General features: G+C 42.7%; 1 protein-coding gene and 1 long non-coding RNA gene across 6 annotated transcripts in view; one reads left to right on the top strand and one right to left on the bottom strand.

The window, feature by feature from the left end:
* Positions 1-15,342, bottom strand: part of LOC139799717 (uncharacterized) — a 328,047-nt gene that overhangs the window by 244,465 nt on the left and 68,240 nt on the right. The window lies entirely within an intron of this gene.
* DGKD (diacylglycerol kinase delta) overlaps positions 1-15,342 on the top strand; it is a 56,381-nt gene that overhangs the window by 3,814 nt on the left and 37,225 nt on the right. For 2 of the 5 annotated variants that reach the window (XM_071751914.1, XM_071751913.1), the window contains exons 2-3: positions 11,327-11,437; positions 12,127-12,207. In XM_071751914.1, the coding sequence (XP_071608015.1) occupies positions 11,327-11,437; positions 12,127-12,207 (192 nt within the window). Of the gene's footprint in view, positions 1-3,820; positions 3,895-4,140; positions 4,160-11,326; positions 11,438-12,126; positions 12,208-15,077; positions 15,210-15,342 lie in introns of those variants that run through there. The other 3 variants (XM_071751915.1, XM_071751917.1, XM_071751919.1) reach the window with 3 other exon arrangements.

A 15,342-nucleotide genomic window follows, 5' to 3' on the forward strand; every position in this document is an offset into this window, starting at 1 on the left:
AAAATGCAAAACAAACAAAAAACTCATATGATCAGGTATAGCTGTAGTGTAACTGCTGTTACCTCAGCTGGCAAAGAAGTGGAGGCTGCACAAAGTGCTTGATCAGCCGTTTTGGGACCTGTTGGATGTGTACCAGCATCAGGCTTCTTAGTGTGCTGCTTTTAGCCATTCTCCTGGTCTCAGGATGGCATTGGTGCACCCAGAGAAACTGCTGGTCAGCTGAGATAACTTATTTTTAAACAGATGGGAATTAGGAAAGAAATGAAATAAAATGAGAGAAAGATGATGCACGTGAGGAGGGGCAACACCAGGAGCTCCACTCCCACCTTCTAAGCAGTGTTGAGGACTCAGCTGCAGTGGTAATATCATCTTAGTTGTCACCTGGCATGGGACACAGTGACATCAGAAGTGATCTTGGGAGATGAGGGTGTGAAACGGAGGAGGCCCACAGCCTTCATGGACTTTGATAGGAAAATGTACTCCTTCCTTTGCACTTGAGTGCCCATCCCAAGCTCCTCATGACAGAGCTCAGGAAGCAGGAGAGTGGATGAAGAGGCCATCTTCTCCTTTCATTCATCACCTGGGGGTGATTTCCAGCCTGCCAGCTTTGGTATACTGAGATCTCACTTTGTTTACCAGACAGGATTTCAGCAACGTCCTTTGGTGGCATCAGGGGACTTCTTGTTTAGACTAACTCAGTCTAACTTCTGTTTACTTTTAGGAACCATTTCTCTGTAGTATTTTAGGTTTTGTATCCATTTATTGTTTCCTTGAACTTTCAAAGAGGAGTTTGCAGTGTATATTTCACCAGAGCTGCAAACAGAGCAAGTGGCTCACCAGATTTTCTGGGATATTGGAAGTTGTCTGGCTCCAGTAGGTGAAGTACTTCAGGTTAATTTATTCTTTCAAAAGCAGGATAAACAAACTGGGACTATGCTTTGTCCTGCTGTGGACAGACTTTGTTCAGTGTCTGAACTCTGAGTTTCTGATTTCTGTGCAGCTTGTGGTATAGATAACTTCTGCACGATGGGAGGTTGTGATTCTCTTGCTGATCAGTAGCTTTGAGGTCTAGGAGCCAGCCTGAAGTGTACAGGCAAGAAAAATCGTGCAGAAACGAAATGTTTCTCCTTGCTTTTGTGCAGGTTTCCAGGGCAGGCTAAACTGAGTTCTCAAACATACAGTAGGCATCATGAGCAACTGCAGAAAGTTCATTTTGTTTCTTCTTCTATTGCCTATATCTATAGATAAAGTGTCCTTTTTATATGTAAAGAAGCTTTAGTCTAGGAATTCCTAACTTTAAAAGAGAGATATTTGTTGCAAAAGCCAAGTCCTTGTGATTGAATTGAAAGTGAACATCTTGAGGACAGGTTTTAAGGACATGAATTTTCTTGATTTTCTTGGATTAACACCATGAACAGACTAGTTCCTTCTCTGAGCACTAAGGAAAAAGGTAGGATTTTAGGCTATAGTACATGACTGCAGAATTGTTTCTGTCTCATAGCTCAATCTGCATTGTGTTTTGCATGCTCTTCAGACTTGTCTGTTCTGAGAAAATCTGGGAAGCCTCCCAGTGCTGTGTTACCACTGGTGTACTTTAAGTTTGCCTCACTGCTGTGGAGTTTTGGATGCTATGTGAAAGCAACAGCTGTTACTTCCTTTATTAAAAAAAAAAAAAAGACAAAAGCCACAAAACATAGCACAAAACCACACACACTTGTAGTTTTTCTCATTCCTTCTAACTATAGTTCAGGTTCCAGGAACTAGAGAGCTAACATTACATTTAAGCGTGTTGTGAGAACATGAGTTTACTTAAACCACATTGCTAAAAAGTACATTGCCAAGCTAATAATTGTTCTCTCAAATAAAATTAGAGACAAAATAAAATGGATATTAAAGGGGCTTTTTCCTTTTTCTTTTAAAAAATCCCACAGCAAATATTTAAAGTATTTCCCCCTACCCAGAGCCTGTTGTTAAAAAAAAAATAAATTAATTTGCTTCAGAGAAGTACTAAATTATAAATAAAAATTATAAAACTGTAAAATGTCTATCTCCAGGTTACCTGATTCAAAAATCCAGTATACCATTTGAGACACAGTATAATTACCTTCTTTAATTACAAATCTAATGTGATTCTTTATGAAATAGGAAATATACCTGCATACTTAAGAGAAAGCAGAAATGAGACAGAGAGGTGTTTGTATATTTTATTTCCGTGAAAGCTTAAGGTTTACACTAGACACTGTCACAGCAGCAGTAGAAATTTCAGGGCAAAAATACTTCTTGGAATTTGTTTTCTGAAGGTTTGAAATGTGCAAGTTCTAAAAGGAATTTTTAACAACTCTGCTCAAACTGGTTTTTCCCTACAAAGTGGCTTCTGTATCTTGTTTCAGTAAGAAATTATCCAAATGTCTCTTAAGAAAGAAGATGCTTCTGTTAGCTGCTTCTGTTAGGTTCTGCAGCCCTGCAGGACAGTGCCCCAGGGGGAGCTCAGAGCTCAGCTCCAAGCACACCCCTGGCCAGGCAGCAGCAGTGGTCAGAGGTTACTACTGCTGAGTTAGGTAATTGATTAACACATGATTACTCCATTTGGGTTGAGACAAAATCTTTTTGCTTCCTTATGGTCTCCTTGTGGAGTTGGCAAGTTCTGCATCTGATATGTATGCTGATGTTGTAGTTTGCTTACTTTGGAAAAGGAAATACCATCTTGATTCCACAGTGTTTGCTTCCAGCATGTTGTATTTGAGTCCTGCAAGTTTTAACACATTTAGCCATGTAATGTTCTAGTGGGGAGAGGTGATGCCACCTGGGTTTTCCATGTGAGGAACTGAGATACACAGCTCTTGTATTGCATGCACAGAATCACACAGGTCATCCCCAGAGGAGCTGGGAACAGATGCGGGTGTTGCAGACTCTGGGTTAATGTCTTGACCCATGGGACAGCTGCCTTGGCTGGTTCTGGAAAGCCAGAAGTGTGGCTGATAGACCAGGGAGGGCATGTTGCCTGCTTTTCAAGCTGCTCTCTGCTGAGGAAGGTCAGCTCGCTCTTTTACAACGTGTAGATCTATTGCTGAGATTTTATTAAAAAACAGTGTTCTGTGAACTCACGCCAGTGCCTTCTGTTCTGTTCAGCTGAAAGTTCACAAAACAGTGTTCCCAGGGCTGTGCTAATCTTCCTTGTTGTTACTGGTGCTGGTCATGATGTCTTGGCATGGTCAAAAGTATTTGCAGGAGATTAAAACAGGGAAAATGGAAAAACAAATTAAAAACTTTGGAGTATCCTTTAAAAACTATGTTAAATGGATGAGGAAAAAAAAACTTAAAAGCATAGGTTGTTTAATACATAAATATGGAAAATATGATAATGACAATTGCTACGGATGAGATAAAAATAAATTCTGAGATACCTTAGGTATTAATTGAATGGCCAAAGGCCAAAAGCTGCTTTCTGCTTTCAACAGTATAATCTCATTGGAACACCAGTTGGAGTGAAAGAATCAGGATTTGGCCCTACATGTACCAGCTGCTACCAAATAAGGCTCCTTGCAGAATTCAGTAGCAGAGTTGATGGGAATCCAGACACAGTGGAAGGAAGCTGTCATTACTCTCAGCCTCCCCGACACAAGGGCAAAGGATTCGGTTTTCTTCCTCAAGGTGTAACTTTCACTTTCCCATGTCCTGCCGTTCTCGTACCAGTACTTTGTGCTGGCTTTTCCTTCCTTTTTGGCCAAGAACTCCATGACATTTAGCTGGGTGGGAAGGATGGGGTGGTTATGCTTGCGAGGATGAGATCCACAGCTGTATTCTGGATGTGCTTTCCCTTATGTTCTTGCACTAGCACTGGTTTCCCCTCCCAGCCTGATGCTCTTACACCAGTTGCCCTGGCATGCTGCTATGGTAAGTGCCTGGCTCCTTCTACCTGCTGATGAAGTGGATGGGTGGGCTTAGCTGGGCAGCAGCACATTTTGCTAATTACTTGGATCTCTGTCAGTGAATTTGTTATTTAAGTGGTGGTGGTAGAGGCTACAGCATTATACAGTTCTGTGTTCAGTGCTGTGATTTCGTGGTGGGTTATACTGAGCAGAGCAGTGTGCTGCTGAATTAACAGAGAACTCTGTGGCTGTGTGACAGGCATGGCTCAAAGCTGAAGGTTTCACAGCAGGTAATGTGTTTTGACAGTTTTTGTGTAGGGGAAAAGTGCCCTAAAGGAAGGGGTGTAGTTGAGTATGTGTAATTTGAGATGGTAGAAAAAATAACAGCATGTTTTTCCTGTTTGTCCTTAAATGTATAAAGATGATGTTTTATTAGTACCCTTTAAAATTGTGTTCCATTCTAAAGTTTTCAGGTACCTTTTAAGCTGTTGCTTTTTTTTTTAGATTTTGTTACCTTTGTGGATGGATCTGAGCCATTGTCATCCAGCTTTATTACAGTTTGCTGGGATGACTGGAGCTTCATGCTCAGTTCCTGTCTCTTGATAAATGTGTTTGGGAAGGACAACTGGAGCCTATGGAAGCCATACTGAGGGATTAACCAGTTAGCATGCCAGGATTTGTCCAGCTACTAACTCATCCTGAATCAAAGTGCTGGTGTGTTTTTCGTTCTCTCTTCTAAGTAGCTGACGAGAGTATTCATCTGTTTTAAGTACTTTGCTTGGAGCTCTCTTAACTGAGCTCATTTTATCAGGGAGCTGCCTGATGATACTCTGGTATGTTGTATTGCCTTTCCCCTGCGTGTGTGACCTTTCCACGTGCTTTCAAAATTTTTTTTCTTTGTTAATCTGTTCACTTTGAGTCTCTGAGTGTTCATCCCTTCAAGAAGAGAATCATTCACAATAGTAGCCGCCAAATGTGATATTGGAAAGAAGCTGGGTCCAGGACCTGTTCTTTGTTTACTGTCTGTAGAATGAACTAATGAAGAGTGAGGTGTTTAAACATTTGTTTATCTGTGCCAAGCAGATTCTAACTCGATTCAATATTTTTATTTGATGCAAACTCCTGATTTTCACTGCTGATCTGGAGCATAAGCTTACATTCCCTGATGCAGTCACATCTCGGGTGTGCTGTGGATGGATCACTGCATGCTGCTCTGAACTCTGATTGTCTGAGTAGTTGCAGAGTTCAATTAATAGTACAGAGTTCAATTAATGTAACAGAGCTGGAGCTCAGAAAAGAGAGAGGATTGGGAGGATGGATGTTAGGGAAGATTTTGCAGGCTCTCCCATGTGGTCACATAGAGGTCAGTGCTGTAACCTGACACAGGTTCTTCCCAGTTTATAAAGCATAGGTTATTAAAACAAAATTGTGTTAACCAATGTATACTAAAGGCTAGACAGTGCCCCCTTCTTCAGTGGAGGACTCGGCTGCTGTTACCGGATTCGTGACTCACGGCCCTATCCTATTTTGACATTTGATTCCTCGGATTTTCTGATTTTCTTTTTTCCCCTCTTCTGGAGTCCTCTTGTTGTAAGGAGCTAAGATAATGTCTTCTCCTTTTCATACCAGTGGAAGAAACCTCAGTGCGTTTTTCAGTTTTGCAAGAGCCAAGTGCATTTAGTGTAGAATTTCCAAACAGGTCTATGCAGCCTGTAAATTCCTTGTGCCTCCCTATAGATCTGTGTAGCACTCTGTGTGTCCCATACTTAGAATGGCTTTTCCTATCCAGATTTTCCCCCTCCAAGCTTCCTGGAGTTAATTTCCAGGGTGTGACCACTGTCTGGTGGAAGGATGTTGCTCTCGGATTAGCTTGTTAACCCCTAGCCTTTTGACCTTTCATGTCCTATTCTACAGGGCTGGTTAGATTTATTCCCGTAGTTTCTGTATTGTAATTACTATATTTAATTTGATTTCTAAATAATTATTCTTTCTGTATTTATGACCACAAAGAGCTTTTATGGATCCAGCTGCTAAAACTGTTTTAGCCAGAGTGAGGTGTAGAACTCCTGATTTGTTCCTGCCCTAGCATGGCAAGACTATCTTGCCTTGTTCAAAAGATTGCAGAGCTACTCCCACCCTTTTTTGCCAAATCTTACCCAAAGTTAGTGACTAGATGAGGTTTTGTAGTCCCTTGGGATCAACTGCCGGTAAAATTCCTTAGTAAGCATATATAAAGATAGCCCTTCAGTTCCACATATGCTTTTTCATTTTGTTTTCTCCTTCTTCATGCATTTGGTGCTTTCTTTAGCCAGCTATTTGCTGCTTGGCCTCAGCACCCTGCTCAAAGTTTTATAGTGCATACAAATAAAAACAATCTGTGCCCTGAAGTTTTTACATTCTGAAGACACGTGGAAAACAGAGAAATCCAGATGTTGAGGACTTTGGTATGTGGGATTCTTTAGTTGCTGTTGAGTAGTGTTGAATGATTTTGCTTTTACCTTGTAGACAGTTCTTTTTCTCTATCAGAAATACCAGTGAAACAAAATTCTTGTTTCAGATCTGTTGCAGTGAATAACAGCCCCTAAGAATATGTCATGATCTCAGCTGTAAAATAGGTTGTATTGTTCTAACACTGTCTGTATCAGACAGAGTTTGGGGCCTCTCTCTGCCAAAGGACACTTGCCAGCCTGACAGCTGAGTATGGCTGATAGTTGCCTTCAGTCTGGCTAGCAGAATCTTGTTTTCCAGATTAGGAAATCAGTTCTATCAGGGGCCCTACATCCAAATGGGGCAAGAGGCTTAAGCTTCAGGAAAGGATGGGCTACTCCTATGTTTCAAGTGGTGAGTAGGAGAAAAAGGGATGCACTCTGGAATCTGGTGTGATCACTTTTAACTTTTTACTGGACTTGTTCCCATTATCAGTATAGAAAGCATTTCATCTGTGTAGGCCAACTCTCTGATCTCCTTGAATGGGTTCCTGGGTACAAAGGCACCTCAGACATGGAACAGTGAAAAAAATACAGCTGCACCTTGGTGGTTTTGTGAGTTACTACTTTTGGTAGTTTGGCTTCATGTTCTGATGAGGTGGGACTGTGTGAGGGGGAAGCCCTGAAGCACAAGGCTTTTAAGTCTTAGGTCCTTCATGTAAGTCCTGTAATTTGAAACAATTCCCATCGAGGTCAGTGGCAAAACTTTTCTATCGTTACTTCAGGATTAGGCCTAAACTCCCCACTGGTTTTGACAGGAGGAATCTGAGAACATATTATTTCTCTTCCTAGATGTCAGACTTTAATAGGGGATGAGTTGGGGGGAGGGTTGTGCATTGCTCATGTAAACTGAATTTTTTACTTCAGGAAGTCTTTTTCCTTCGAGGCCAAAGATAAATAGTGAAATGCTTGAATTTTTCTAGGCTTTACCTTTCAGCTGTCTGATCATGTTCTTTGCAGAGACACTTAACATTCTCTGTTATGTGCAGTGTTTCTTTAAATTGACGGTTTGTTCAGTAAATTTTTTTTTACACTGTCTCATAGTGTGATAAAAGGGGTTCACTGTTAAAACTAGCAGCACATTGTTTTAGGCTTGATCCTAGATACTTCGTATTTTTGTGATGTTGTCTGCCCATAGAGTGCCATGCCACAGGACACCATGCTGAAGAGAAGCTCAGTTGGGTAGGAAGCAGTCTGGGTAGTTCCATCACAGACAATTTTTATATTTATCCTTGGTCAGATACACATCATCAAACCTCATGATGTTTCAGGGTAGTAGCTTTTCTTTTTTTGGTACAGGAGAAGCAGTCTTACTTTTGTCATGATGAATTACATGGCTAGTAATTTGATCAGAGTAGATCTTCAATTAAAAAAGCTAAAGGGAAGCTGGCAAGCAGAAATTACTGCTGGGCTCCCTCCCCCCTTTATTGCATTCAGTGCCTCTTTGCTGCCAGGTCCTTTCCCCTGTTCATTTTCTTCATCTGCATTCCACTGCATGTAGCAAGTCCTTTGGCTGTAAAATTAAAATAGAGGAGAAAGGCAGCAATCCCTGAATCATTGAAGTCATCTTGATCTTATCTCAGCCCCTTCCGCCCAAACCCACCAAGCTCAGTGCTGAGTTGTGTGCCTATAAATATCTTGGTGGGGCTGCTGCACGCCAGAGCTCGCCTCTCTCTGGCCTTTTGGGCCCCCCTTACATAGCTGTGAGGTTTTCTGTAGATAGAGGCTGGCAAATGACACAAACTGCTGCTGAGGGAGGGGCAAGGTGACCTCTGGGATTGTTAGCTTTTGGTTAAAAAAAAAAAAAAGGGGTTGTGTTTAAAAGAGGAATGGAGGAATGCATGTCTTGTGAGCCCTGCCGAGTGAGCACCCCCTGGGAGCTGAGGGATGCTGGTGGGAGCTGTGGGAGCAGGGGACAGCAGGCATTGTGCCCTGGGTTGCTGTTGGGTGGTGTCAGGGTGTGAGGCTGGGCTGGGTGCTGGCTGGGCAGCAGATCTTCTCTGTTCACCCTGGGCAGGAGCCTGAGCAGGCAGGGTGCTGCTGGGCACTCCAGGGGAGCATGGGGCTTTGGCTGGCCCTGGTTTAGGTGTATCTGCAGCAGAGCTCTGAGCTCTTTGGCAAGCTGCTATCAGATCTGACTTCTGGCTAACTCGGTATCTTCGGGCTTTACATCCTGAGAGTCCTCCACACAGTTTTGAATTCCTCCCTGACTTTGGTTCAGGGCTTTGCAGAGTTCAGAACCTATTTTCTCCGTCTCATTTTTGATTTGTCTCGTGCCTGGTTTTGTCCAAGGGATGCATAGGATCACTCTGTGTTTCTGTCTTAATTTGGAAAGTCTCTTGCCACTCTTCCATTTTCTTCTTGGGAGAAGGTGAGCTGCAGAAAAGTGTAATTTCATCTAGCATGGTGATTCAGATGCTGTTGCTTTACATTTCTCTTCGATACTCAAGTGCTGGATGTTAAAGTAACTCATCAGATGGACATATATATATTCTAGGAGGACTGCAGTGTTGGGCAGTGCTCTTTGTTCTTCTTGGCAGCTGGGGAGGGGAGACACAATGAGTGAAAATTACTTTATTGGGATTTCAAAAAAACCTCCATGGCAGAGTAGGAGCCTGAATGCACCTTTTGTGGTTCCAGATTAGTGCCTTCAGTTCTGGCCTCGTCCCTGGGGTCATTTCAGCAAGGGATGATGTTGGGTCACTGTTTGAACTCCGTTTTCTCATATGCTGAAGCTTCAGATTAAGGTCACAGCTGAGTTTCAGATTCTTCCTGTAGCACCAGCTCTTAGTTAGTTTTAAATCTTGTTTCTGAGTATTACTATGGTTTGTTTAACTTCAGGACCCTAAAGCTGCTCCCAGATGCCTTCTGGCTTCCTAAAGTGTGTTCCTACTGCTGTGTCCCTGCTGTGACTTGAGGAACTTGGGTGCCGAGATGTCTTTGGGTGACCTTCTCAGAGTTATGGGGAGCTGGTGTGGGAGACAGTAATTTTTTGGCATACGTTTCTGTGTCTTGGGTATTTTTCTTTTTCTTTCTTTATTTTTTTGTTCAATGAGCTTAGGCTTTGTGCATTTTGGTCATCTCTCTCCATTCTGCTGAGAATACCATGGGGTTTGGCGATTCCTGATTGACCCAGAAACACTGATCACCGAGGAGTGTTTGTTCCAGCACACTGGTGGCCTTGTGAAACACTGGGAAGCAGAGAGGTTTGGGATTCGCTGGCCTCGGAGCTGTCTGGCTCCACCTCCAAGCTAGGTGGTGTTCGTTTTTGAGGTGGTAAGGGAGCTCTCAGCCTTTCCTCTTCCTCAGCACATCAGAGGAAGGTATGTAGTGGGTTTTGTGTCTGGGGGCTCTTTCAGATCTGGGAGTACCTGGGAACCTGCTTTTCCCCACCAGATCTGTGAGGAGAGGCATCCCTGGGGGTCCAGGCCTGTCATCTCCAGGGCCCATTTGAGGGTGGCTCAGTCTTGCAAGAGAGGAGCGTGTCTTGTCAGATGGATGTTTCTTCTTTTAGTTAGCATTTTTTTCCAAGTGCTTTTTGAGGAAACTTTGAGCTTGGCAAGGGCCAATGTGTACGGAAAGTATTAAAAAATCTGCAGCTGTTTCAAAAAGGAAAGACCCTCATTAGAAATATATATAGCATTTTAAAAGCAAGTTTAAAAGCATGCCTTGGAAAGGATTTCTAAAATGAACTAAACCCTGTGTAAGAGTATTTATTTTGTGCTCTGTAGTAGCCTGGCAGTGTACATGCAGTGCTGTGTTTCTACTTAGTTGATACTCATTGCTGACCTGACTCTGTTACAAACCTGAGTTACACTGAGACTGAGTTATGTTCAAGCTGTGTCATTTTCCTGGCATCCAGATGGAGAATAACCTGTCTTACAAGACTGTCTGACCGTTTGTTTCCTGGGTTTTAGCTGTGTGTTTATTACAATGAGCTCTCTCAGCAAGAGGTGGGTTCCTGGGGGCTGTTTCTTGAGGAGAGAAGCAGGTTCATCGAGGTACTAAGGACATGGCACTTCATGCAGTTCCTGAGCTGTATCTTCCATCAGTAACTGGGGGCTGAACTCTCAGCTCCAACCTTCTGCCTTTTGTCTTTCTAAGCTGCAGTTTTTGAGGTTATTTTCATGTAGCTGTTGGTATTCAAAATCCATCTTCAGTGAAAGAATCAACTGTATTTGACAAAGTAGAATGAAGTACGTGTGGATTAAATACATACCTCTATGTATGCACAGTATGTGAGTGAACATATGGGACTGTGTATGCTGATATGTCAATCTAGTTATAAAGCAGTTAAAGAAGAAAAAAAAAAAGAAAAAGGGCAGTGTGCGTAGACAGTTTTGGCACTCCAGCCCTGGGAAATGGCAGCCAGCCAGAGAGTACTGAGGCAGGGCCAAGACTATCTGAAGAATACCAAATGCTGAAGTTGGAGAGAGCTCCTTTGTTGCTGTAGTTTCACTCTTCATCCTGTGGGCCTGCGGCTTGGCAGCTCTGTGCCAGGTAGATGCTGATGGTTTCACAAGGCAGAGCTGGAGATAGGGCCAAATATACCATGGTGTATATGTGCTGGTGATCAGGTGCCAATTAAATGAAAGGCACAGTTATCCACAACTGAGATCTGACCTCAGTGAGTTTAACTGTTACACTCCCCAAGCCATTGTTAGGCTTGGAAATGCTCATTCAATCATAAGTTAATTTTTTTTTTTTTTTTTTTTTTGGTATCATGGTAGCACTGGAGAGAAAGATAAAACTACACCCCAGAGCAGATGCAGATCATGCATTGTGATGGTTTAATCTTGCCAAGTTCGCTTGCTTATGTTGAATGCATTTGTGAAGCACTTCCAGCAGAGGGCACTGAGATTATTGATCTGAAACTCCAGTCTCCTTTGGTACAGGTGTACAGTGGGAGAACATAAAAGATACCTGTCAGTAAAATGTATGCCTGACCCCTCTCCCCTCCTTGTTTTGTAGACTGTCATAAAAGAGGGGATGCTAATGAAACAGACCAGCTCCTTCCAGCGCTGGAAGAGACGATATTTTAAGCTGCGAGGACGAACTCTCTACTATGCAAAAACTGCTAAGGTAAGGGCTTGACAAAACATATGAGTCCAAGGGAAGAAAGTCAGTGATAGAGCTTTGGAGTAAGAGGGGTGTCGATGAGAAGGCAGTCTTCATTAGAGAAAAGAACATGTGCTCTGAAAGCCCCTGTCTTCACATTTTGTAGCTACTAGGAGATCCCTGTGTTTTGCCTCACACTTGAAAACCCTTGGTTTTTAAATAAGGCATAATGTGGACCTCTGATAGTGATATTTCCACAGTTTTTCCCATCTTTGTGCATTTTAGGAGGTATTGGGCACTGATCAGTAGTAGCTGAGAAAGAAGGGAGAAAGTACAAAAAAAGGAGGAAATGGAGGAGACAGGCAAGAATTTATCAAATTGGAGTTGCCATGTATCTGGCTTAGTACATTGATAGTCAAGTAGATAGAGATCTTTCTCCTTTCACAAGAAAAAAGCCTGAAATAATTTTTTTATAAACAGTCCCTTAATAAAAATAAGGGACTTATTCCTTATATCTTCACTGAAGACAGGTGAGTACAAACTACACTGTGTGGAACTATACTTCTATGTCCTTCATGTTGTTGATCCTGGGCCTTTCCTTCAGATCAAAAAAGGCTGTGATGGAATGTGCTGGGCAGACATGTCCCTTTAGGTCTGCTGCTTATACATTGGATTCAGTAATTCATTAGGGTTTTGATTATTTTTTTTTCCAGTCCATTATCTTTGATGAGGTGGATCTGACAGATGCCAGTGTGGCAGAATCCAGCACTAAGAATGTCAACAACAGCTTCACGGTAGGATTTTTTTCATGGTTTTTCATTATTCTTGTAGCTTTCTCTCACCTCCCTTCTCTGTTGCAGAGTGTAAAAATATCTGAATAATCTTTAAGCCTTTTTAGATTTAAAAAAAAAATGAAAATCATAAACTTACTTTTCCTTATAGCAGTCGTGACTCATCTCCTTGCACATGGGATATACCTTGGGTTGCTATGTGTAGTGCTAAAGTTGGCATTCAGGGATTTAGTTACCTATAAGCTAGGAGGGTTTGCTAGACATTTACAGTGTGGGACAGAGAAATTGTTCTTCTTAGGGAGTTAGGGGTGATGTTGGTGTTTATACTGCAGATCTTGCTGAAGGAGTTTAGTTTGCCTTCAGGCCTTAAAATAGATAAACTTTTATCTCTGACTTTTTTAGTATGTGTCTGTATGTGTGTTTTATATGCACATTGTATATAGTGGCAGAGAAAAGGGAGGGGAAAAAAAAGTGACACAGAATAACTGTGGAATTGGTTTAGGATACCTATTAGATGCAGAGTATGTGCTAAATATTTTCAGGCTAGAAATGTGGTGGTGTCACTGCTTCATTTTCTGCGGGCTTATAAACCAGGAGAGAAAATGTTTGTATTTCTGAAGTGCAAGTGTTGCTTAACTCCATTCTGGGGGAAAAGCCTGGTCTGCAGAGCAAAGCCATTTGCAGCAGCCATGCAGCATGGGAGTCAGCAGCAGTGTGAGGCCTGGAACTGGATAACAGCAATAGCTTCCCTGAAATGTCTGAAGGGCTCCAAGGGAGGAGAGAGGAGGCTGTGGAGAAGGAAGGCAGCGTTGGTTTAAAAGGGGGAGCAATTGTGGTGAAGGGAGGGAGCTGATCCTGTAGGATAGCAACCTGCAGGTGGGCCACACACACAGCAGCAAGAAGCCACTGCTTTAGCACTGCAAAGGCTCTTTCTCTTAGGTAGCTGTAGCTTTTTGCTTTGCAGCACCTGTGCAAAGGAGGCTTAGGGCCCACTTCCTCCCTATCCAGCATCCACAATTGGACAAGAAGGAGGCATGTGGGTCTGGTAGTAAATATTGACATCAGGTGTGGGTGTGCGTGCATAGGGAGCAGGATTCCACAGTGATTTCAGTAGGGGATACATTTTCAAGAGTGTGATGTTATTTACCTGCTAATAAAGCATGTTTTCTTGGGTCGAATTTTCCATATGTAAATAAAGACTGTTTTTGCAGGTAAGCAGTTACAGTTACAGTTACAAAACTGTTACAGTTTTCCTTATTACTAGAACTGGGAGAGATCTGGCTTTGTCAGAGACACTGTGTAGAAGCAGGAGAAAACTGTTCTCTTGGGTTGCCCTGTCCAAAGTCCAACAGTGAAAGGTTATTTCCATGCCGATGTATCAGGCTTTGCCACTTCCTGCCTTCCCCAGGGTGTGAAAAGTACAGGATTACTTTGAGACTAAATTAGCAGATCTGTTGTGCACTGTCTCCAGCTGAGGACTATAGCATGAGGCTCAGATAAACTTAAAAAAAAAAAAAAACAAGCAATCTCTGCTCTTAATTCTATTTACTCTTTCAAAAATGGCTTGCAGAGGGGTTTGACTGTTTTACCATGAGATATAAAAATACTAAGAAAATCAAAAGGTTGCCTAGTCTTGCTGCTGTTTGGTCTACCACATCTTAGCTGTCAGTGCTTATGATTCCTTTCATTCTTGCCATTTTCTCTTGGTTTAGTGTTTTTTTGGTTTGGTTTTTTTTGAGAGCACTCTATTTCCCCCCTTTATCTCTTCAACGTGGTTCCTTTCTACAATTCAGAGATCTCCGATACATTTTTTTTCCTGTCCCAAATCAGTGAGACTCACTATTGAGCTTTTATCCTAAACCAGAAACTTCCAGCATTGGGTGTTGTGTAGCAGAGGCAGTTTTTCTGGAGTTTCAGGTGTTCTGATTTTATTTTTGTTCCTGTGTTTTCTTCAGTGAAGACTGGTAGGTTTTGATTTATGGAGGAGTTGCTTTCTGAAGAAACTTACCCTGTGTTCAGGAATTCATACCACTCAATGTATAGATTCTGGGTGAGCAACACTCCTTTAGGTGCTAACAAGGGAGATGGCAAACAAAAGGACTAGATAAACCACTTAGAAGCAAGGTGGATCCAAAGCAAAGAGGTAACAAGGGGAGACCTGTCCAAGGAGAAACTGGTAAAAGAGCAGTGAGGAGTGCAGGGAGGCAGCACCATGAGAGAAGGAAACCAGAGCAGGGAGCCAGCAAAGGCTATGTTGCATAGAAAGAGGAATAAGGTTAAAAAATACAGCTGCCAGTAAAGCTTCTCTGTAGGATGGAAGTCTGGCAGCTAATTTGTTTTCTGTCAGCAGGAAGGAGGGGGAGAAAAGTGAGTATTAATATGCAGACCTCAAGTGTGTATTACAGGTTCCACTGCTGTTTACTTGGTTGATGTTGCACAGGTACCTGCAACGAGTGCATCCCATTTGCAGAACTGCTACCCAGAGTTAATGGATACATGACTATAGAGGGAATAGGGGAATCTTTGAGCTTGAGATGTTGTTCAGCTCTTTCCCCTGAGAGGTGTAAGGAAAATCTTTGTTTGGCTCTGGCCAGAGAGGTGAGGGCAGCTTGGTGGAAGTAAAGTTTGGTCAGAGCACGCTGTTAGAGTGCCAGGAGCCATGCTGTTGACCCCTCCTCCATAGTTCTTCACTGGAAGAGGTGGAGCTTGAACTCCTGAGCTCCTGCAAACCCTTTTCTGTTGGGAAGTACCTCTCGGCTCAGCAGCAGACAGGAAGCCGCGGGTTATTGCAGGCAGCGCCTGCCTCTCCACTGCCATCAGAAGGAAACTTTTCCCAGGTCCTCCTTAGGCAGGCAGCTAATCAACTCGTGGAATATAGCTCAGAAAGACTGACCACAGAGGGAACTAATCCTATTAGTTGCATGTCAAACGATCTGTTTAGATTTTTTTTCCTGAGAGAGTAGGCTGCTCTGGACACTAGCTTAAAGGAAGACAGAACGTGAAAGGTAAGAGCAGGAGTCTGACTTTTCTGAACTGAGCATTGAGAAACATGGCACCTGTGCCAGCATAACAGATCAGCAGGAGCTCAGATTCCTTGGAATGGATTTGCTACACACTCTTACTGTTCAGGTGTTCTCT

Source organism: Heliangelus exortis, chromosome 9 (genome assembly GCF_036169615.1).
Source record: "Heliangelus exortis chromosome 9, bHelExo1.hap1, whole genome shotgun sequence".
Lineage (NCBI taxonomy): Eukaryota > Metazoa > Chordata > Aves > Apodiformes > Trochilidae > Heliangelus > Heliangelus exortis.